The following is a 24,797-nucleotide window of genomic DNA, read 5'->3' on the forward strand; positions in this document are numbered from 1 at the left end:
TGACATCAATTAGCAACTAAATATAAAAATAGGAGAGAAGAGACACATCTCTCTTGCAGAAGCATTCCAAATAATTTATGCAAATACTCTACCTTCAAGGGAGTGGAGCATAACTCCCTACTCCCTGAGTGTGTGGGCTGCACAGCGACTTCCTTCCATAGAGTAGAGTATGGAAAGGAGGGAGGAAGGTAACTTTCTAGTGGAGAAACCTGGCAAACACTGCCTCAGCCAGGTGCTCAAGGTTAACTTTGACAGTGACAAGCCTTGTTGACAGCATGTCTATCTGATATGATGTGATAAGAGTGGCACTTTACCTCTGGGGTCTTCCTCCCCGAAACACATACCCTCTTGTCAAATCATAAGAAAAACATCAGACAAACCCAGATTGCTGGACTTTCTATACCATCCCTACCCACTGTGAAGGCCACTAAAAAAAGGGAAAGTCTGAGAAACTGCTATATCCAAGAGGGACCCAAGAAGTTAAGACAACTAAATATAAGGTGCTGTCCTGGATGGGATACTGGAACAGCAGAAAGACATATAAAAACCAAGGCAATCTGAATAACTATGGACATTAATAAGTATGTATCAATACTGGTTGGTTAAACGTAACAAATGCACCAGACTAACAGAAGATGCTAATAACAGGGGAAACGAGGTATGGAGTGTAGGGGAACTCTCTGTAATGTCTCGGCAACTTTTCTGTAAACCTCAAACTTTTTGAAATAAAAAGCTTATTAAAAAAATCAAATACTTAATGCTACTTTCCTTGGCAAACAGCACAGGTTTGCTTCTACAAAGCATATCCCTAACTGTGTAAGCCAGAGGCCACCGTTTAACATACTGTTGGCAATTTCCATTTTATTCATTCACCAAATGAGCACCTACTATGTGTCAGAGATTCCTTTTGGCTCTAAAGCAAAACTCTGAGAGGATGGAAGAAAAGGAGACTCTTCTTGTCCAAGAGGCAAGAAATGAATTGATAGCTCAGCCCTCTCTACAAAGGCGGGCTGTTCATTGTGGTAAAGTCTTGGAAGCTAGGGGCAAACACAGCACGCAAGGTCACCAGAGCACGTCTGCGAGCACCTGATAGGCAGCCTTGACCTTGGAATGACCAAGGGGAGAACAAATTAAAACATGCTTTGTGGAATCAAAAGGAAGAAGCAATTAAGCTCCTGTGGCTGAAATGGGGCAAGGAGAAGTCGTACGTGTCCAGAGAAGAGAGGTACAGAAAGCCTTTCATTTAAGTGCAGTCATCTGAATTTGACTTTGTAGCTATTTGCAAGTGAATACACTCAGGGTATTCTGGGCTCTAAAGATAGGACCATCCATCATGGGAATAGCTGTAACTATGGCAGGAAGAGAAGCAGATAAAAATGAGGAAGAAAAAGAAAGGGAAACTAGAAGCCTAGATGGACTTTTTTTTTTCCTTCTCAAAAGACTCTATTTCCAATATGCACAATCCAAAAAGGACATAATGACACAGATAACCTGTTAATGAGCTAGCTGCGTGCTGCCTTTTCCCCAAAGCAGGACTTGAACTGACAGAGCTCCTGGGTGTCTGAAAAGGTAATAAATGAGAAATATACAGCTTAATCTTAAGAACCCCGTCCAGTCACTGTCTGTGCGGGCTTGGAGAAAAACTTGATAGAGCACAATACTTGTCCCAGAAAGTCCGCCTGTTTGACTAATTATGATAAGCAGTCAAAAGAATGACTTCAAATGCTGAGCTGAGCAAAAGGTGGGGGCAGCCAGGAGGTCGCTACCTGAAGCTTCGGTCTGCAGAGCAACACTCACAGGAAACTTTGTCTTCCCTTCTGAGCTGGACTCCTAGATCCCCTCCTTGGATGGCCTCCCTGACCCCAGGCTCACTACTCTCTAATCCTGTCTGTGAACTGCCGAAGCCCACTCTCCCTTATCAGCTCATCTATCCGTTAGGCAAGATCAAATCAGACAGGAGCCAATGAGCCCCTTCACTAGAACCTTTCATGACTGTACCTCTTCCCACTTTAAACGTAAACTGTTCTGCTCCAAGTTTAAGACCTTAAGAGTTTTGTGCCCCCTGTCAACCTGATTTCTCACTCGGCACTCATCCCTTCACTCAGGTGGTCTAACCTTACTGTCTCAGGCATATACCTTTTGTGTCTCTACTGATGTTACATTCCTTGTTCGGGTTACTTTCTCCTTTGTTGTCTCTATTTCTACACAGCCTGTGATGCCCAGGTCGGGACCCACAGCTCGCCTAAAGTCTCTTGAATTCTCTAGCCCTCAGTGCTCTCCACTCTCAGACCGCAAGCCTTCTGGAACACTGTGTTCAGTGCTAGTTACAAGCTCTCCCCCACTGCTCTCGGGTCTGCAGGCAGGAGGAATTTCGATTCCCTAACTAACCTGGAAGTTCCTGTGAAATGGGATCCCCACACTTCCTTTTCCAGTGATGGCATCAAGCAGGTGTTTAATCAAGATTTATCACTTAATGTTATCTAGAATTTCAACAGTAGAAATTACTCAACTGCATGCGCTGTATCACTCGTCACAGTCGATGGATCAGATTTTTACCAGCCCATCTTTACAGTGTCTAAAGGAACACAAACACATGCAAGTAAAAAGCCAGACAGAGCAGGAACAATGGCTTTATTTGAACAGTTACTCTTGAAGGGCCAATTAACTTTCAAACTCAGAAATCTGCTTTCTCCCTCCTCATTTTCTCCCTAGAACATATCCAAGCCAGAGCTGCAACATTCAGACAGGGCAAAAATGACTTAGGATAAGGACCTCAACAATTCCCCAAGAGCAGCCGTTCTCTCTGTCTACACTCATCTGGCTCCTACCGGTAATCCTGCCAGCTCAGCAACCGGGCTGCTCCCAAGAATGGTAACTATCATTTGCTTGGGCTGTTGAGCTAGGCTTTTCTCTCCTGGTAGCTCTTGATGGGATGTTCTTCCTCTTCTCTGGCATTTAAGGAAAAGAAATACATCTGAAGATGCCTTTGTTAGCAAGTGAAGTCAAATACGCGTCGGGCAAAGGCAGCTCTCCACGGATCTGAGCAACAGCGTGTTGATGTAGTTCGGTCCCTGTCAGCAGACCCGTCGTAAGTCATTACCTCCTCTCCTGCTCATCCTCCAGGAGTGGGCAGAGGCAAGATCAAAGCAGACAGCAGCCAGTCAACATCTCAAATACCCCAAATGAGCCCTGTGTCATAGAACAGCCCAAGTGACAACGGAGACGCCCATCCGTGGGCCTACCTTGACTTAGAAAATGCATTCGGAATCATCGTTTAAAGCCCAGGGCTTGTCCCAATACTGACGTCGCTCTGAAACAGCCTCGCGCTCAGACAAGTTTCTTGGTACCAAGCAAAGCCGGTAAACAAGTGTCACTCACTGTAATTACTTTCTCATTCGGCAGTCCCTCGTGACTTCTCTATCCACGTGGGTAAAGCCTTCCAGCTGGCTTTTTTCTAAACTGACCTCATAACCCAGATATAATAAATTCTTGAAAAGTTGCATCTAAATTAAAAGCTGTTCCAAACACATTATGAGGGATGATAGACTGCTGAAGAAAACATTTGTAATTATAACTGACTTGTAAAAACAAACTTGGAAATCATTAGTAATTCTTATACCATGCATAAGGCTAGTTGCAAAGATTTTCTACACACACACAAAAAATCTTCATTTTTAGCTGCTCTGGGTGCACCCGTGTGCATTCTCTCTCTGTCTATATTTCCCCCTCTCTCCTTGCTTTGCAGAAAGCTATTTACAGAAGTCTAGTTAAGGAGGAACTTTCTAAGAAAACCATCTCATTCAGAGATAAGACTATAAAGATATTTATAAAAATTCAAGTTGACCATATTACGTGTCTGTTGTCTGCATATAAAAATCACCTCTCGTTTGCTCACTAGTCTTTTCCGTCGATAGTTATGACGATAGATTCCCTTATGATATCATATCAACAAAGGTGGTACTTACAGATTAATCACAAGCATAAGCTGGTCCATTCACTGTTCCAAGACACTATTTAAAAGCTTTTAGAAACTGAGTACTTTTAGAAATTGAACAAAGCAACGACTTTCCCACTTAATTTATTTCTCTTTATGTTCAGATTTTTTCTAAGATATTAAAAACCTGTGAACAACACCACGGTAAAGCGCTTAGGGCGTGACTGGGAATTCACTTTGGGGCCGGCTGAAGAATTAAAATGACCGGGTTTGGTTAAGCTATGAAACAAATACAGCGTAAAGTGTTCACTGTAGAATCTGGATGGTGAATGTGTGGGTGTTGACCACACAGTTTTTTTCAGCCTTTTTAGGAATTTAAAATATTCATGATACACTGTAGAAAAAATATTGCCAGGTTCTTACACTGGTTGTCTAATCATGCATAAGACACACTGTTGGTAAAAACTGGTGAAGCTCTTCATTTAATAGAAAACATTTTCCATTCCCGTAGGTTTTTTCTTAACACCATTCCCTTTTTTTTTTTTTTAAAGATTTTATTTATTTATGTGAGAGAGAGAATGAGATAGAGAGAGACAGCATGAGAGGGGGGAGGGTCAGAGGGAGAAGCAGACTCCCTGCCGAGCAGGGAGCCCGATGCGGGACTCGATCCCGGGACTCCAGGATCATGACCTGAGCCGAAGGCAGTCGCTTAACCAACTGAGCCACCCAGGCGCCCCTTAACACCATTCCCTTTAATGCTAACGGATTTTCCTGAATGCAGTGATCAGGTGCGTGTGTGGGCCAATAATAGTAAGTTATGAACCACCAAGTCAAAATGGAAAGCCATTCCCAGAGCCCTGCTGAATACATGAGCCCATACGGATTTCTCACCTTAGTTTTATGAGGTAGCTTGAGCATCCTTCCTACTTTATAGATGAGGGAAGGGAGGGGTGCCAGGGAAGAGAAGTGGCTTGGGCTCGTCTAAGGTCACTGAGCTGACAAGGAGACTAGCTCCACATTTTAGATGCTTTTCCCACATGCCATGATAAAATTTACATTAGTTATGTTCCCGAATGCCTATGAAGCATCACAACATAAATTCCACAAAAATAGAAGGTATTTAAGCTAGTAACAGAATTAATACTACAAAACTAACACAGATACGACAATTTGAAGACACAAGTGACTCTTCTAAGATCCTGTAAGTCCCCATTAGTAATGAAAGATTCTATTTGCTCAGCTGTCTCAGAAGTGAACGGGTGAGTGTTGAAAGCCACAGTGACAACATAAACAACCAAAGACAAGAATAAAGGCATCTTCTACTCCATCTTCCTGGCTAAAGCCTGATGCAGCTACTAGTGGTTGGTTATTTGAGGCCCCTACTTGTCATAAAGAGACCAAATAATATTGCTAGTGAATAAAATAATAAGAGTAAAATCTGAAGAAAATCAGCACTGCAAACTGTGGTAAATTAGTATTTCTTTCAGTCTAGAGAGACACTGAGGATCAGATTAGACCCCAAGGCATTTTGGTTCTAAGGCTTATTTTAACACAGTGGGACCATCAGCACCACCTCTCAGAGTGCACAGGGGGGAAAAAATCAATTGATCAGCTCTCTTTTCAACTTAATGATTTTCATGATGACTTCCAGCAGACCTTAAATGGGACTAATCTATTTACGCTAATAAAAGCTGAATCTATTCTGTACCACAGAGTGGACGGTAAAAACTGGCCGTGATGCAAATACCACTCAAAAGCAACATTTTTCATATTAACATAATTTGATATGATGAAGACGCTGTGCTATCGCTTCCGGCCACACTTCCTTGGGAAACCAGCAAGAGGTTACGGGCAGTACCTTGGCTTTGGGCATCAGTATAATTATCTCTAGCAAATCATTATACCACAGGCAGCTGTGTCTACCAGCCTTTGGTGAGACTCGCTTGGAGCTCCAGCAATCACTCAGCCTACCACAAACTGTCACTGGGAACCTTGCTGACACCAGAATCTAGACCATCCCGGCCCTATTGCCCGAATAGCAATACTTCTACACTGCTTCTTGTCAGAGGGTTTTCAAGGAACATGCAGCAAATTAAATACACTGCATTCCATGTAACTTGCTTCCAATGATCAACTATAGCCACTTGAACAGTGTTCCCCCAAAATTCTACACAGAACCTCAGATGTGATCTCACTTGAAAACAGGGTCTTTGCAGATGTAATTACAGTAAAGACTGATAACGATACAGGATCAGGCTGGATTAAGGCGGGCCCTAAATGCAATGAGACTGTCCTTCTAAGACCCAGAAAAGGATGCATGGAGACACAGGGAAGAAGGCCATGTCAGGATGGAGGCAGAGAGCAGAGTTATGCTGCCAGAAGCCAAGAAACGCCAGGCCCACCAGAAGCTGGAAGAGGCAAGGGAAGGTCCTGCTCTAGACCCTCTGGAGGCCATGTGGCCCCTGGCTTCCAGAACTGTGACAGGATACGCTTCTGCTGTTTAAAGCCACCCAGTTGTGGTCATTTGTTACGGCTGGCCTAGGAAACAGATACACTAGCTTTAATGGCAATAAACACTGCATGCTACTTCCGCTGCCGAAGAACAATCAGTGGACAAACTCCAGGAAAAGAGAAAGAGGTTAAAACAGTATCATCACGTGCTGTCACGCTAGGGTAGGGGGAGGTAGGAAACAGAGGTTACTAGGTGGGTGCTGGAGTCCAAAGGACAGGAGCAGGTAAATACAAATTAGTGAGGAGAGGAGATGCAGGGGTTTCTGAAATCGAGACAGATGGCAGGGGTAGGGGAGTCAGCAGAAGTCAGAATTCTGTAAAGGCGAGGGTGAATCAATGCTAAAATGCACACACATGTGACATGGGGAAGGAAGGAGACACGTTTTATAAACATTACTCCACCTAATCATTAGAAATAATTCCTGTGTTCCTTTGACACCCATTTTATTATTCTCGTTTTATAGAGGAGGAAAAATAGGTACAGAGGAATTAACAATTTGGTCCTGGCCACAGAGTTATCAGATGAAATGGCTGCGATGTAAAATCATTTGTATCTGATTCCAAGGCATATGTATCAAAGTTGGTTCAGAATTCAGATGAATTCTGTGAATTCACCTCCTCCTTCCTATTTACTTCCTTCCGTTCTGTGAATTCCGTCAAAAGCCTGACTGAATTCAAGAATGTCTCAACTATAATTTCGTATACACTTCCTCTCAGGGCAATAATTGATTCTACGGAGTAGAAAGATCCGGACCAGTGGCACTAATTCTGGCTGCATGCTGGGGTCATCTGAGCATCTTGCAGAACACTGATGCCCAGGCCCCGCTCCGGATCAACTGAATTGAATCTCTGGGACGGGATCTGGGCAGGTGGTGTTTTCAGAAAGCTCCTGGGTGATTCTAACGGGTCCCGCTGCTGGGAACCACTGCCCTACGCTCACAGGTAAGTGGCCAGTGCAGCTGGCTGAGGAAGGGTCTGGCGAAAGCTGGCAACTCTAGCCACGTCACATCTCAGAAGTATTCTGACAAATACTGGGGCAGTGAGGAAAATGAAAAAAAACACTTTAAATGTTTCAAGAATGCCTATGTTTTTACTTGCACAGCTTATGCTTTTTTCCTCCAATGATGTGGGAATTTGAGCCTAAGCATTAGGAAAGCTGCCTCTTCCTCTCATCCCTGCACGAGCCAGAAAATGTAGGCTCATCCTGTGTTTGGAAAGAACTCTGTAAAATTCAGCAATGTGCTAGACTAGGAAGCAGCTTCTGCTGCCACTGCAAATATTGTTTTTACAATTTCTGGGCCTGTATGAAACAAAGCTGGATAGTTGTTTTTTTTTTTTTTTTTTTAAGTGATGTCTCTTATTCACTGCAATGCTAAGAGCCCACAGTGTTAGCTCCCATTTCCTAACTTCCAGCTGGGCATGGTGGTGTGATACATTGCAACACTTCTAAAACTTCAGTCTCTATCAAAAGTACCGGACCCGGCCGGGGGGTAGGGGGGCTAGTTAGAACAAAGATTCTTGCAGGAACTTGCATTTCTCACCAGCTCAGGTGATGCTGATGCCAACAATCCATGGGCCACACTCTGTGTCGCACTGGTACAAACTAGTGCTTCCCAAACTCTAAATGTGCCTGGAAATCATTCGCCGATACTATACAAATTCAGATCCTGACTCAGAGGTGTGAGGTTCTTTTCCACAGACCACTCTCTACGTAGCAAGGGTGTAGCATATTCCATTGGGGTTGGGGGAGAAAACTTTCTTTGTACCTTTGTTCACACGGTTGGATGCCCATTCAACAGTTTGACAGGTTAAAGACAAAACCCCTGAGCATTAGCCTTCTAACCCTCTTTCTGGATGGAGATACTACAGAAGAAATAAATTAAATGACCTCCCCCAAAACTGCGTGGGTGTTTCCTCATGTCTAAGGAACGAAAACTTTGTAGACTCCTATAGATGTATAAAGTAGTTGAAAGGATATCCACTTCAACTGACCATTTCCATAGCTCCATGTCCAGAATGCCAGAATGCTCATTTCTCTTCTCCTAAGAGATTTCCTTAATTTAAATCAGTGTGCTTTGCCTTGCAACAGGGGGAAGCCATTTTGGAAAAAAAAAAAGGAGGGGGGATGGCAACAGAGGACTCAGACAATAAGACCATGAGGTATATTCAATTCTGCCTTCATGTGGATAGACAGCATCAGAGGAATAAGAACTGTAACATTTTAGTTTAAGTTTGCCAACAATCTTAAACCCACAACCACAAATCTTGGGGGAAAACATGCACATACATGTTCTTGTATTAAGGAAGCCATCAATTCATTCACTTTCAATCACTCAACCATTCATCCATTTATTAAATATTGAGTACCTCCCTCTACAGCAGACACTCTTCTAGGAGCTGAATATTTAGGAGACAACCGTCTGCAAAAAATATTCAAGCTATTTCATCTATTGGAAGGTACCTTGGGCACCAAGGTGAGATGATTGCTTCTGTGCTTTCACTTCTTTCTCTCGGAGGCAACATAGAAGAGTAAGAAATTTAGGGCAGTGTGTCCCGAACTACGGTGAGAGCCCAGGCCAGTCCCACCACCCCATCTGTTGTACATTGATACTTTAATAAAATACATCAAAAACTGATCAATAAAAAAAAAAAATTTAAAACCACAAAGATACACAAAGCACAAGTCCCCCTCCTTTTTTTGTTAGTTTCAACAGGCAATGTCAAATTCCTTTAAAAGGAGGGAGGGCATCTAAATGCTTACTCTCAAATTCTATGCATCTCACAGCGGACTGGTAACAAATAACTTGCAGACAAGCATACTCCTCAGGCTACATTTTGAGTAGAACTCATTTAGACACTGGACTCCAGGGTTAGGTTGCCTGGGTGTGAATTATAGTTCCAGTACTTGCTAGCTATGTGACTGTGGGCAAGTTATTTAATTTCACTATTTCTCAGTTTCCTCCCCATAATAAGAACGCCACCCTCACAAAGCTGTTGCCAATACACGTAAAACACAAGTCAACACATACCAAAGAATCAGAACCGTGTCTTGGCTCATAAAAGTGTTAGCTGCTATCATTACTAATATCTACTAGTAGGAATACAACTGTTACAATTGCTACCATTATTACTATTGGTATGATGCGTATCATTTGGGGCCAATACCTGCACAGCTGTTTCACCTATAAAATGGTGCTTGTCATCTCCTCCTTCCGATTTACTTCCTTCCCTTCTGTGAATTCTGTACCTAGACAGTGAAATTCTGGATTCGAAAGCACGTTATCACGCATGGAAATGCCCCTTTGTAACAGACTGTCTATACCGCCCCATGCCATTTCAGAGAGGTAAGGACAGAGCGTCCTGGGGCTCTCTGCATCTGCCCATCATCAAACAGATGAAAGCAGCGCTGAGACAGCTGTCCTTCCCCCCCCCGCCCCCCCCCCCCGCCCCGAGAACCCTGGGTGCTGCCTCAGGGCAAAGGCACGATCCTTTCTTCTCAGAGACCCAAGGACGGTCTAGCAGTGCGAATGACTTTAAAGGACATTTTTTAATCTTCAAGTAATTGACTACTTAACCCACCTGCATCTTTTACACATATATGTATTTCTCCAAGCTCCCTTCTTAACAGTTGTTTTGCATTCTCAGCAAAAATTTTTGAGAATTGTTTATTTTTTCTTCCGATCAGTCACCTACAATTAGCTGGGAATAAAAATGTTATGGTGACTTTAAAAAAAAAGGTTAAGGTGACATATAAGGGACATTGAAACTTGACCACGGAAAATTATGTTTGAAAACAACTCTCAATGATTATAAAGCAAGAGAATGTCTCGAGATGCGAGAGGAAAATAAGCATCTCATTACTTTTTCAATCTCATCACTCTGAGAATATTGAATTTATTGATATGGTCTAGCTAATTTATATTCTCAGAAAATAAAATTTTTATGAAGAAAGAGAGGGCAACAAAATAAATAAGAAAGCAGGTGTTTTGGTTGTGACAACAAATTTGGAGATTAATAAATTGAATGACCTTAGTTTAAAGATTTACTCACACAGAATTCTGTCTTGACTTCGTCAAAGAGAGGAGAGGTGAAGTTGGGAGTTCTCATCTATCCCTTAGAATGGAGTAATCGATTTAGAAAACAAGAGGCATAGTAACACTGGCTGGTGACGAGGTTGGGAGTGATTTAATAAGGTGGCAGTAGGCTGCCCTGAGGTGTCTTACAGCTGGCAAAATGTGGCCCTGACTTGGCTCTGATTATAGTCCACTAGTTATGAGTTGTAATGTGTTTTTGCTATTCAAGCTGAAAATTATCATGTACAATAAGTCAGCATCTTTACTACGCAGATATGCTCCACAGTCCATTGTTGCCTTTGTTTTCTTTGGAATTCAGTACACTAAGCATATTAAAGTTGCTCTGCACAGCAGGGAGCGTGACACCTCGGGGACAGAAATACTGAAAGGTTTCCTGAATGAGAGGAAGTTAATGATATGGTCAGACCAAAGCTAGATACAAACAATGTTTTGTCACTCTCTCTCTCTCTGGTCTTCCCATGCCGACTCTGCAGTTATTTCTGACTCTCGAAGCTTATCCACTGTGTCTATCCATCCACCCATCTATCCATGCATGGATGCATTCGTTCAATAAATTATTTATCAAACACCTTCCTGCTTCCTGGTCTTGTACTATGCTTCTGGAACTTACATTCTATTGGGAAAAGACAGGTAATAAACGAGTTAGAAAATCGATGAACTAATAAATATGAATCTGTGTTACAACGAAAGAAGAATCAAAGTGTTCAAATAGGGACTAACTGGGGAGATTTATTCAGGATCTGGAGAAAAAAAGAGAATTCCATGCATGATTCACATGAGGAAACATTAATGCAGAGATGGAATTACAGAGGTATGGGCAGAACTGAAAGAAGCAGTGAGGGATGGTGAGGTACCCAGAGACTAGTAAGAGCAGAAAGCTGTGATCAAGGGGAAGAAATGACATCACCAGAGCCCAGTGAGGGCTGGAGCTGTGGAGTGGGCGTCATCTGGCAGGACCTCTAGTTACGGAGGGAGGGGTACACCCACAGCCAGAACAATGATCCAAAGTGGAGAGGGAGGAGATAAGAAACAGCCCTAATCTCTTTCTTCTCTTACCTCTTCCAATCTGCCGCTAGTGCTTTCTATTGGCAGAACCAGATCTTAAGTCACCTGGCAAGGGAGCGTTGGCGATACAGTCCAGGGAGTTCAGCTTCAGTGTTGGACTGGGTTGGGGTGTCAGAGGGAGGGAAGAAGGCAGAATAATTAGGGAAGGGGACCTACTTAGGTAGGATAGTCAGGAAAAGCCGCCCTGTGGAGGTGACATCTGAACTGGGCCTCTGAGAGAAGAAGGTCCCAGTCATGCAAAGAGCCAGCGGAAGAGTAATCCAGTGGAGGGACAAGTGAGCACATGCCTTCGCCATTCTCCCTTCCCTGCACCCCATACTCAGTACAGATCCCTCACAAGGAACATATCTCACAAAGAGCCAGATGATCCAAATGAAACTTTCCTAAGTGTCATGCTATTATTCAGGTTCTGGGAGAGGTGAATGCCTCTGTTCTGGTTTCTCAATACCACAGAAGAGTTTGCTCATGAAAAAGAAGGCTCACAACTAGAGCATTTGCCTATGAAAGGTCTAGCACTTGTATTAACTCTAAGGTACAAAGAAGGAAAAACCAAGGAACACACATATAAAGGCAGGTAAGGGAAAGCAACTAAAGTAACTATAACTCCTTTCCATTTACACAACTTTCCTTTGAAGAGCTCAAGCCTTCCACACTTTGAGATATCCTCGAATTGTGCAACTTTTGTAAAAATATGCTATTGTGCCCATCATTCTCTCAAAGGAAGAAACACTATAAAGATACACTAACAGTGTAATAATAGTTAATGTACATATATAATTTAAACTCATACTAATATACTTTTAGTTTTAGATTTACCTCCAAGTCACTGGCTAAAATGGATATAAAATAAATACCTCAAGCCTATAAATCCAAATATCTGCTAACAAATTACTTCATTTCTGTTGCCTGGAAACCATTTCTTTATATAACCAAAGTAAAATTCTCAGTATTAACAAGATCCTGAATTAAATGATCTGACTTCTAAACGCCAGTTTGCTGGTGGGTTCAAATTCACTGTGAGTTAGCTGAACTCTTTACAGTAAGTTTGCCCTAAAAAAAGGGTTTTCTTGTTGGTAGTTGAGGTTTGGCACAATAATTTCCTTCCCTGAAGTCCTTCATACTCCTGGTACATTCACAAGTGGAAAAAGAATTCCCTTCAGGGAGAAGTTCCAGGCAAATAATGAGTTGCCTGCATGTTAATGAGACTCACCATCTTCCATATGCAAAGCCAATCACTTTTTTCTTAAAGATCTGAAGGAATTTCCATTATCTCTACATTAGTTCTAAATTTCCCCAGTGCCGGTTTAATTTATCTCCTCTTGTTTTGTCTCTGATGAATATGGAAACAGATGGTAATTCTTCTTTTTGTAATTTGTGCCTCTTGCCAAGTCAATGAAAACTGCTGACAAAAATAGTTAAGTTCAAAGTATATTATTACCTGTAGGAGAGGCCGCTGCACCCCCATCACCTTCATGGTGTCCGCATTAGCTAGGATCTTCAAGGGGTCAGATGTTTTGGTGACTCCTTCAATCTCCTTGTTGATCTCTGCCAAGACCTGATTAAGGAAGATGTTTTTGATGTACACGGTGAGAAAGTCTCGAAGAGGGCACTGTTTGGCTGGGCCAAGTCCCAGGGCATGCTCGATCTCTTGAATAAATCTGGAGGACAACAGAAGAAAATGGTTGTCAAATATATCAGAAAAAATACTTCTGGAAATATCACAAAACACATATGGGTATTTCTAGCTTTGGCCTCTCTTTCCATGGAGAGGTGAGGGGAGATTCCCAGAATTCTTAACCAGAACAGGTCATCACTTTATTATTTGTTTCTGTATTAGATGTTTCTATTTTTCTAAATTATTTCACTAATTGAATAAAAATAGGACAAAATAGAAAACATGACTTCTAAACTCAGGGGAAAAAAGGGAGACATCAAAAGATATTTGTATTAATTCAATAAGGAAATAAGAATACAAGAAGCGAAGGCAGGCATGATGAACAGAAAACAAATTACAACACAAATTTAAAAGCACACCCCCAAATACTGCATATTTCTCACTGAGATCTTTATATGTGTAGACAGAAATGTTTAAAAAAAAGGGAGATTTGCATTTCCCTGATGATTAGTGATGTTGAGCAACTTTTCATATGTGTGTTGGACATCTGTATGTCTTTTTTTTTTTTTTTTAAGATTTTACTTAATTATTTGACAGGAAGAGACAGCGAGAGAGGGAACACAAGCAGGGGGAGTGGGAGAGGGAGAAGCAGGCTTCCCCGCGGAGCAGGGAGCCCGATGTGGGGCTCAATCCCAGGGTCCTGGGATCACGACCTGAGCCGAAGGCAGACGCTTAATGACTGAGCCATCCAGACGCCCCTATATATATGATGAATATTACACAGCCATTAAAGGAGGACGAGGTCATGGCATGTGAGACAACATGCACGGAACTGGAAGGTATTATGCTAAGTTTCAAGTCTAACCCTAACTCTAACTGAGAAAGACAAATACCGTATAATCCACTCATAAATGGAATCTAAAAAAGATGAGTAAGCAAACAGAAAGCAGAATCAAATACAGAGAACAGACAGTTGCTGGGTGGGGGGAGGATAACTGGGGGGGGTGCAAAACAAGTGAAGGGAAGAGGGAAATACAGGCCTCAGTTATGGAATCAGTAGTCACGGGAATAAAAAGAGCATAAAGAATACAGTCAGTGATATCATAATAAGGATATAATGGATGGATGGTAGCTACACTTGTGGGGAGCATAGTTTAATGTATAATCTTGTCAAATAGCTAAGTTTTACACCTGAAACTAATGTAACACTGTGTGTCAACTATACCCAAATTAAAAAAAAAAAGGCAGAGGGGAGAGAGAGAATAAATGATACTCTTTTAATTCATGATGATAAGTTTGGAGGTAAAGAAAGAGAACAGGAAGGGAGGTGGGGACAAAGTAGAACTTCAACCTTATTTGTAATGATCTGTTTCCTTTACTGAGAATACCGAAAGCATAGACAGCAGAATGTTAGTAACTGTCTGAACATAGATGAGGATGCAGATGTTTGTTACGTTCTTCTTTGTACTTTTTTATACTGGCACTTCCTGCTTTGCATGGTTTTGATATGCACAGATTTCAGTTACTACCACTTAGTTAAAAACACCAGTCCCCCAGAAACAAGGTTTAAATTCCAGATACTACTTATATTAATTGTGAGTAATGGTATAAAATGTAAACTTTGCTGCTACCTCTTCAGTCCAGAAATCTCTATGTAAATAATTGATGTTCAGCATGATCAATGGATCAATCATGGTACTTCTTTCAAAGTCTGACAGTGATTGATAACTGCAATCTGTTATTCAGTTCATGTTCAGGCAGCAAAGCGTGTAGTTGTGTTGTGTCCTTGACTCCCAGTGATAAGCCCACGTGGCATTTTACAAAAATGGATAATTAAAAGACGGAACTGGACGAAAAAGATAGAAGTACAGATAAAACAAACTAACAGTGATAACATTGGGAGTGAAATTGGCATGGAATGTAAGTGGATTTAAAGAAGAAACAGCTGGGAATGTTGACACGGTACCCCTTTAAGAGGCAAATGCAACCCGAGGGAAGGTGAACTTATCCACCTCACCAAGGAAAGTCTTTGTGGTGAAAGGGATGAAGGCATCCCAGAGGAAGTGAGGCGGCCCAAACTGCACACTAAAGGAACTTATGAAGATATTTCATGAAACTGAAAAGCAGATCCAGACTTAAAGCAAGTATGACATTTCACCAACACCTAGAAAAGATGCTCGCTGTGTATCGTAAAGTATACAATGAAAAGAAGGTGGCAAGCACTGTTCAAAGTACTCTGATGAAGATTTTAACAAATAAAACACTTCATTTATTAATGTTTCTAATGTCACAGAGTGCTAAGTATGTATTAGTTTTCTTAGTTTTTCATTTTTGGACATATTTATAACTGACAGGAAGGGAGTTTTTCACGTTTTGGCAAAAACTTGCTAAAGTTGAGAAACAATTGTGATTTTCCCCAGTGATTAAGATTGCTTTGCACAGTGATTTTTACACTTCCAGAATGCTATGCAAAGCAAGGACTGTGTTGTATTTTAAATTTTCTTCAAAAAAAAAAAATGTAGAAGGGAAATGAAATGAAATCAAATCAAACAAAATAAAGACAAAAACTGAATGATTAACTGGGAAGATATATTTGCAACTTCTATCACAGATGAGTTAGGAAAAAAAAACAATTTAGTAGAAAAAAATGATGAAGGGATGAAAAAAGACAATTCATAGTAAAAGGAATACAATGGCCATTAAACATGAGAAAAAATTCTTAACTTTGCTCATAATGAAAAAAATGAAAAGTAAACTATACTGAGATGCCTTTTTTTTATATCCATGCATTGACCAGATTCCAAAAATTTGAAAACCTACTCTTTTGGCGTAAGTGTGGGAAGAGGCATTCTAATGCATTTTTGATGGGAATGAAAACGGTACGATCCTTATGAAGAGCAAGTCGGCATCATTCAAAATTACGAATGCATTTCCTTTTGTCCCAGAAATCCCACTTGTAGGAAACACCTCTGACAGCTGTATCTAAATATGATTCCACAGATCCGTGTAGCAGTGTTTTTACAGCAAATGACAGAACTAAAAAATTCCATCATTTAGGGATTAATCAAAGCAACCGTGGTGTATCTACACATTGGAATACTGTGCCTAACCTCAATCCCCAAACGTGGAAGCTTTCGATGCACTAATGTGAACAGATCTCCAAGATAAATCGTTCAGTGAGAAATGCAAGCTGCAGATCAATGTGTATTTAGTGGTACTCATCACAATGACCTTTCTGTAAAAATTATATATCGTCATTTGTTTATTTTCTTATAAAGAAAGCCTGGGAAGACTCACAAAGAAACGAATCAAAGGGAGTTCCTGCAGGAAGCAGGGGTGGGGTGGGGTCTGGAGGAGAAGTGGGAATTAGACTTTTCAATTATAAGTTTTAATAATCATCTTTTATTTCTTTAAAGATCAAATTGGCTTTATTCAACAATTTATGAATCAGACAGCATCCCAGCTAGCAAAGAGAAAAGAGCTCTTATAATCACTGGATTTTTAAAGACTGTGAATGTATTAGCTACTCAAATAACATTAAATTAGAAAATATAAAAAAATTATCTACACATACCAAAGAATGTACTTCATAAATTGCTTTCTAATTAGACCACACTTCAAGTTTCGTGTATAAATGTTCTTTAAGTTTAGCTGTTTGACCTAATAAAGAGTCTCCTTTACTTAATAAATAAATACATCATGGTTAATCTTGCATATCAGCAGCTTAATGTTCCATTAACCTTTGGGTCTGGCTGTGTGTGTGTGTGTGTGTGTACGTGTGTGTTCGCATGCGGGTGTGTGGTGGGGTGGAGGGAAGGGAGGGTTTATGTGTATAGGATTATCACAATGATAAAGTAAGCCAAAGAATGTAGGAAAGAAACCAGACATTGAAAAGCCAAGAGAAACCTCAATGAGGCTTCTTAACTGACTTTATCAACATGGAAAGGGAGTAAAGGCGTGGCCACCAAACAAAATATAATAAATCTTTAAGAAGGGAGTGAGCAGAAGAAGGTGGGGAAAAATGAAGAAATAAAGGTGGAGAGTTAACCATAATTTAAAAATCTCCAAGTCCCACATCCTGCTGCTTTGACCCCTTCTGACTCATCTAACTCTCAGAGAAATCCCTGCCCTTCCCCACCCCCCCAGATGTATCTTGTTCTCTTTGGTCTGCCTCTAAAAGAAAACCACTGTTTTTAATTTGCTTATGAGTAACCACACCAAAGACCTTTTCATTTTATAATTTTCTAATATTGTGAGACTCAATCATCAGAATCCCTCCTTTTTCTTTTCAATGGGACTTAGAAAAAGAGTTTTCTGAGGAGTACTTCCTACATTTTCAAAATCTTTATCATTTGTTAGAAACACATTTTTACTAGTTAAACTGCTCCTAAACAGTGGCAGAAGGCTCTAAATTATCCACATTTTCTTTTTTTTTTCTAGTCCTTTATTTGTCCTTTACAATATGGTTATTCACACAACTTTATATTCTGTTCTTCTGCAGAGTATTATAAATTCATTTCATCCCACTAATGAACACAACATTATTCAACCAAACATCTACTAGGGAATATTAATGCTGCCCTCTGGTTTTATTATAGATAATCCTACAGTGAACATCTTCGTTTTGCTTCTGTTGAATTATTCCCCCAAGTTACCAGGAGTCGCTCCTCATTATTTTTCATGGGCGACTCTACATTTTATTTCCGCCAGATTCTCACAATGTACTGCATGGCTCCTTTTACCTAGTAAGTACTTGAAAATTGATCTGTTGAACGGGAGACAGGAGAGAGACAGTCAATGGTGTGGAGGCAAATCATCAAAAAGCTCAGTTTTTCCAACAATGCTCCTAATCAGTTCTATGGAAGTAAGAAAGCCCTGAATTTTTAACAGTGAAAAGAATCTCATTAGGAAAGAAAACACTTCAAAGTTAAGCTGGAACACAGATGGAACCCTGTCAAAAGGGTATTATCTAATCTGGTGAAGTGCTTTCCCACTAGGGATTCCCATCCTGTGAAGGATGAGAAGGCAAACACAAAGCCCAGGTACATCTGTGTGTATGGAAAGGAGGAGAAGGAGACTCAAAGAAAAGGAGCTACATAATGCCACATGCAGAGCATCTAATCACAGGATTTTGAGGAACCTTATTCAAATCAACCTCCTAAACCCAAAGCTGTAAAGTAGGATAAACCAAAAAACAAATGAAAGTAGGCAACGGATTCTCGTGGCACTTGAATGTCTAAAGCATGGATCTCATTTCCTAAATTCTAATATTGCTATTCGTAAATATTTAACCAAAGGTTTTCTTTTCGGAATACCACCATCGAGGGTGCCTCCAAAAATATGTCCATAGTCAGTACCTATATTTTAAACTTGCTCTTTCTTACAGCAAGTGTGTGGCCTTTGGAATGCATATGGAAGTACACTACCTATATGTGACCTAGTATTTTCAAAATTTTTATCTTGATTTGATTTCTGTCCAGGGAAATCGTGAACTAATTAAAATTTCACTCAAGCTTCTTAAGCTCCGCGGATAACCCAGCCTCCTCACCGCAAATTCTGTTTCATTGTAAAGCTCCATTTCTTCCATTTTATTTCAGCCCAGAAGTACAGCTGCTGCCAGCTGGAGATACCCTTGAACATGGAGGGCCTATATTGTATTTTAGAAGTTGCAATGGGAGCAATGATATTTATTCATTTGAATAAAAGTAGTTACTCACAGTAAATATGTATTCCTAACATTCACACCCTAGCGGGTTTTAAAAATTCTATGGCAAACATTATCAGCAATGGGACAAGCCGATACGTACCTCCTGATAAGACAGAGAACAGTACAGCATCACTTCTCTGATATTCTTGCCAAAAATGCATAACTTGAACCCAGTCATGGGGAAACATCATCTTTCCATAAAACCAAAACACAAAATCAGGTGCAGATTTCAGAAAATTCACATTCCTTGGCTTCTGGAGCACAGGAAATTCAGTCAGGTCTCCCCCGAACAGTACGTCCGCTTATTGCTAATTCCAGTTTTAATGTATACATTTGAACATAATCTGCATCATACAACATATGATATACAATACACTAATTCTTTCACTTTTGATACTTCCTAACTTTGCTCTATGTTATCACATATATGTTTTGGTATTTTTGTCTGCATAATGCACATAAAACATTCGTCTGAAAGGCTTGAGGATTCTTCTCCTGATGCCATGCACTGGAACAAGTAGAAATGTGTAGAGGAACTTACCCCTCTGACCACATACGTTCTTCAGCATCTCTCAGCATTATCGGTTCTACTAATGTACCTTCAAAGCTAGACTCTCTGCAGAGATGTACCATGCTTACCTCCACCAAGAAGGTCTGAATCTCTTCCACTACAAAATAGCTTTAAAGCCATTTAAAAAAAACTGGAACCGTCTTCTTCCCTTCATTTTAGTCCACGGTTTCTATGTGAAAAGTTGCATGATATCTGCAGGCCTGCAGAAGCTCTGCTTAACTAGTCAAGCATACTCAAAGGTAAGTCCCCATGGCACCATACTCACCATCTGACACTCTACCGCCTCATTTCATAATGCCACATGACACAGATATTTATAAATGCATATGTTAAAAACTTAGTTAGCAATCAGTAATGATGCACGGTTCATGACAGAGACATGGAATGAGTTACTTGTGCTTTAAAAGCCAGAATTCTGAATTTGAGTTTTCTGAAATCTGCACCTTTGATTCTGTGTTTTGGTTTTACGGCACGAATGCAAACGAAAGCAGTAACAACCCCCCCACCGCATGAGCGACACGGGCGTTACAAAGAGAAAATAAAACCACAGTGCCCCCCAAATCCAGGAAGTAGAAAGAATCTTTGGACACACAGAGAATGGAACACTGAGGGCCAAATGCAGAACTTTTCTGCAGAAATCTGGGGCTGTGGGAAATGACGCCAAGCAGCACTGATAACAGTCTTGCATACTGATGACCCTGTGCTGCACTTGATTCTAAGAGGAATAGTAGACTTTTATGAGAGCACAGTATGCTCAAAATCTCTGCCATGCTTGATTTGTATGAAAAACGGCAACGTATAACCCATAATAAAACCCATTCCCAGGCATGAGCTTATCCTTGCACAAAGAACTGTAACCGGTTCGATGGCGTACTAAGGTAAGTGGGCCTTCGGAATCAAACCCCAGTTGAGACCACACAAAAGGCCAGAAACAGCTCAGTGCACACAAAGAAGCTGCCCGGCAAGCAGGACTCCTTTAAGACATATTTCGTACGCACTCACTTATTCTCAGATGTGACATTTAAAGCACAGAACAAACTAAAACAACTTGGGGCAAAAAAAGAAAGAACGAAAGAACGAAAGAAAGAAGCCTCACAGGAATTGATCGGAGATATATTCAACTTACTTGGATTATCTGACTCAAAAAAAGATCATTTGGAAATGATTTACAAGGGACTCATTCAGAAACAGTAGCAACAGGCATATTTCAGACCATAAATCAGTGGAACATGAAAACCGAAGAAAAATCCATAAAGGTTAATGCACTTTGGAGCGCATTTGCCTCTTAATTCATGGGAGTAAGTCATCGGCACATCAGGAAGAGGCTCCCCCAACAGTCCGTAATTGTTCATGCTGAGTCTAACTACTATCTGTGCCTTTTGTATATAAAGATTTTCTGGGTAAAAGTGCAAAATAAGCTCATCATTGCAGAGCCCAATCATGTCCTCAGCCCATATCCCTAGGAGACAATTTGCTGAACTAATGAAATAAAAAGGGATTTGGGTGTTCTTATTTGTAATGAGTAAAATTCATGACTAGCACTACAGGAAAAAAAAGAGGTAAAAATCATTAAGGGAGAAAAGAAAATTATCTACAAAATTTGAACTCTGCAGGCTTGTAAACAAATTTAACTTTAAAAAATCTTACCGTGAGTACACTGTAAGTGATTTGTGACTGCATTTAAGTGTTCCCTCCAGACTGAAAAGCACTTTAGTTAAAATGAAGTAAGCCTCTTTAAAATGACAGCTGTTTAAATTTTTTAAGCATATAATTTGGAAATTGAAGTAATTCAAACTCTAACCCTTAATATCAAGCAATCTTCTTTTTTAATGAAAAAATGCATATAAAGAAATTAATAAGGGCTACTGATCTAAAACTCTGAGGCAAAATGATAATTCCGCTTTGCCAATCGGCCTGGAATGCTGTTTTTAATCCCTTCTACTTATTTATAGTCAAGAAACTTCTCCTTTGTGTGTGTGTATATATATATATATTTTACAAAAGATAAGGCTGTCTGAAAAATTTTCGAGAAAAATAGCAACTTACTACTAAATGTCTATCATATCACCTGGAAACTTACATGTAATGTATTCAACATGTTATATTTTAGGGGTTCTGTATCAGTTTGGCCTTCGATATTCTAATGCAAGACACAGGGGAATCTGGCAAATCTTCTATCTATTGCTGTCAGTAGGAGCTCCATTAATAATTGCTTATATCCATTCAGCTCTTACCATGTCCTGATTGAAGAGCTTTATATGGATTCTTTTATGCAATTCTCACAATAACTCTGAGGTCTGCACTATTGCTGTCTGCATTTTACATACAATGAAACTGAGCAAGTGAAAAAAATATTAGCTGACAGTTACATTGTGCTCATAACATGCCTGAACTGTTTGAAGTAACCACTATGCTTTGCTTCACTTCTTCCTTACGATGCTACAAAGAGTACTTTTATAATTGCTATTTGGAAGAAGAAACGAAGGCATAGAAAGAGTAAGGACTTTCCCAAGGTCATAGAGCTACTAAGTGATGGGGCCAAAATTTGAACTTGGGTGGTTTGGCTCCAGAGGCCATGCTGGACTTAACTGTCACTCTATACAATGTACTCTTCTAAAACTGCTGCCTCCCAAATGCTCACCCTGAGGGTTAGGACTCCTGAAGGGAGCTGGTAAGGGGAAGACAATCAACAGAAGTCCACGTGAAAAGCCCTGGAATGTGCTGATATAGTGGAAGCTTGTGCGGACTGAGAGAACCTTAATGTTGCTAAATACAGATATTTGGATATACATAGAAAAGACCAAATTATTTCTCTTGAAATACAGTTTAGTCTTATGTCCAGCCCTGACTTCCTCCCTCAAGATCCTGATCTGTATTTTTAATCTGTTAGATATTTCAACTGGATGTCCTTTTGACAATTCAAACTATCTCTAAAATGGAACTCTTCATAGCTGCCCTCCCACTATTATTTCATTTCTCTCCCTCTATGTTCTCTTTTTTTGGTACTATCCTTATTCTGGTTACCCCAGTGCAAACTTAATCATCTTTCATTTCTTCCTCTCTTATTTTCAGCCTTGCTACTCAGGAAAGCAGCTTCCAGGCTTAGAGGCATTCTCTTTGTATGATCTCTTATGGTCATGCATTTATTCATGTGTCCATTTCTTCATTTATTTAGGCAAGTATTTGCAGAGTGCCTACCTTATGTCCGGTAGTGTTCTAGGTTCTAAAGCATCCACAGTGAAAGAATCATGCCCCGGGGACCATCACTGACACAGCTAGGATAGGAATGGTGCTCCCTCAAGTAGTTTTGTGCTGGAGGCCTGGACAGACATTTCTGTGCCTCCAATTGTTAACATCCAGCACCATAATTCAGGCTTTTATTAAATTAGATGATGTAGATGATGTAGATGGATGGTATATAAGGCAATTTCTTTTCCAGGCCTTCCTAAAACAATTTCCCAACTGGTGTCTCCATCTTTAGTCCCTTTAGTCCCTTCTTCGTCCAACTGATCTAACGTATAGCTGTTATAGTAGTCTAAGGCACTTCCTATCTAACTGCAGCTTCCTCAGTGTGCCCTACTCCCTCTTGCTTCCAGGTCTTTGCCCATGCTGGTCCATCTGCTAGAACGCTTCCCTCTGTACCCTTTCCCCCCAACAGTCCCTTGGCCTACAGCCACTAGCTTAACTACTACTTCCAGGAGGCCTTGCCCCTTGAGTCTATTTCGAATGCCCTTCCACTTTGCCCCCACAGTACCGTACGTCTACAGAATATTCCTGCTGAGGTGTCTGTAGTCCCTGCTAGTTTCTAAACATCCAGAGGAGAGGGAATGTGTCTTGTTTATTGTAGTCAGTGTTTAGTGCCCAGCAGGTATCAAGAAATAAGTCCAATGTATTTGTACTTCTACTCACCAGCAAACATTGCTTTCTGTGTATTCTTTGCATTAAAAAAAAAAAAAAAATCCCATGGCTTTTCCCATGATGTCTATGTGGTCTACTTTTAGTACAATCCATTTTCTAAACTGTGGTATACAAGCTAGAGTGGAGGCTTGAGAAGCTGTCATTTTTGCTACAACCTTCCTTCAAGGGCCAATTCAGAGCAACTCACTCATAAAGTTTTCCCTGATCTTTTTTTTTTTTTAAAGCAATCTCTATGCCCATTTGTGGGGCTTGAACTCACAATCCCGAGATCAAGAGTTGCATGCTCTACTGACTGAACCAGCTAGGCCCTCGCCCACCCCAATCTCTCTCAACTACTTTATTAATTTGAAACAGTTCACTTCATCACATAGTGTGAGTTCCTTTCTCCCTATTTATTCTCTCGCTCCTATTAGAATTAAGCTCCTTCAGAGCAGCAACTGTGCTTTGTACATTTTTGAATCATACTTGAAGCACTTAACCCTATGTCAAGTATAGTAGACACAGTTAATGTTTTAAAGAAATGGTAGTATTATGTTTCTAACACAACTTACTTAGGTTTTATCTTGAAAGGCCAGCGGTTTGTTTTTTTTTTAAGATTTTATTTTTAGAGAGAGAAAGAGTACTAGTGTGGGAAGGGGCCGGGAGAATCTCAAGCTGACTCCACACTGAGGTGGAGCCTGACATGGGGCTCGATCTCACAACTGTGAGATCATGACTTGAGTTGAAATCAAGAGTTGGATGCTTAATCGACTGAGCCATGCAGGTGCCCCTAAAAGCCAGTGCTTTTTAAAAGGATTACAATGCATAGATTATTATAAGGCTATGTTCTGGGGAATAAGTATGGCTGGCCAAAAAAGTAAAAAAAAAAAAAAAAAAAAAAGAACAGAGTGAAAGAAAAAAGAGAAGATTGTGAAGATAAATGATGTATGCATTATGTTAAATTACTATTTTTTAGGCATTTTAAGGCAACCTATTAGCAAATCAAAACCTGTTTACATTCCTGGTAAAACACGAAATTTAGTGAACCTGGCCTAATTTAGTGAATACTCCTTGGGCATCACTGACGGAAGTCAGAGACTGAAACGCATTTCATGTGTCAAAAACATGAGTTGTAAGCCTGCTGGGATAAAATTACACTATCTGTTTGTTGGGAGAAACAGGCTGGCCACTTGGTTCTCTCTTTCACTATTCCTGAAAAGGATGATTTCATTACATTTAATAAATGAATGTTTTGGAAAACTCACTTTGAATTATCTCTAATGAGCCTATTTGGCAGCTAAGCTTGTTCCTGAACTTAGCTTATGATGATTTCTTATCCCACTCTTGTTGTTTATTATCACTTGCAACAATGCTCACAAAGTTATTTTCCATAATGGCTCGAA

The 24,797-nt window shown here is 40.4% G+C and overlaps 1 protein-coding gene across 3 annotated transcripts in view; it reads right to left on the reverse strand.

Moving 5' to 3' along the window:
* Positions 1–24,797, reverse strand: part of EXOC4 (exocyst complex component 4) — a 738,469-nt gene that overhangs the window by 205,916 nt on the left and 507,756 nt on the right. For all 3 annotated transcript variants that reach the window (XM_045864245.3, XM_064574933.1, XM_064574934.1), the window contains one exon: positions 13,043–13,262. In XM_045864245.3, coding sequence (XP_045720201.3) covers positions 13,043–13,262 — 220 coding nt within the window. The remainder of the gene's footprint in view (positions 1–13,042; positions 13,263–24,797) is intronic.

This window comes from Mirounga angustirostris, unplaced genomic scaffold (assembly GCF_029215605.1).
Source record: "Mirounga angustirostris isolate CCGP_5_RB_7025 unplaced genomic scaffold, mMirAng1.0.hap1 SCAF_12, whole genome shotgun sequence".
Classification (NCBI taxonomy): Eukaryota; Metazoa; Chordata; class Mammalia; order Carnivora; family Phocidae; genus Mirounga; species Mirounga angustirostris.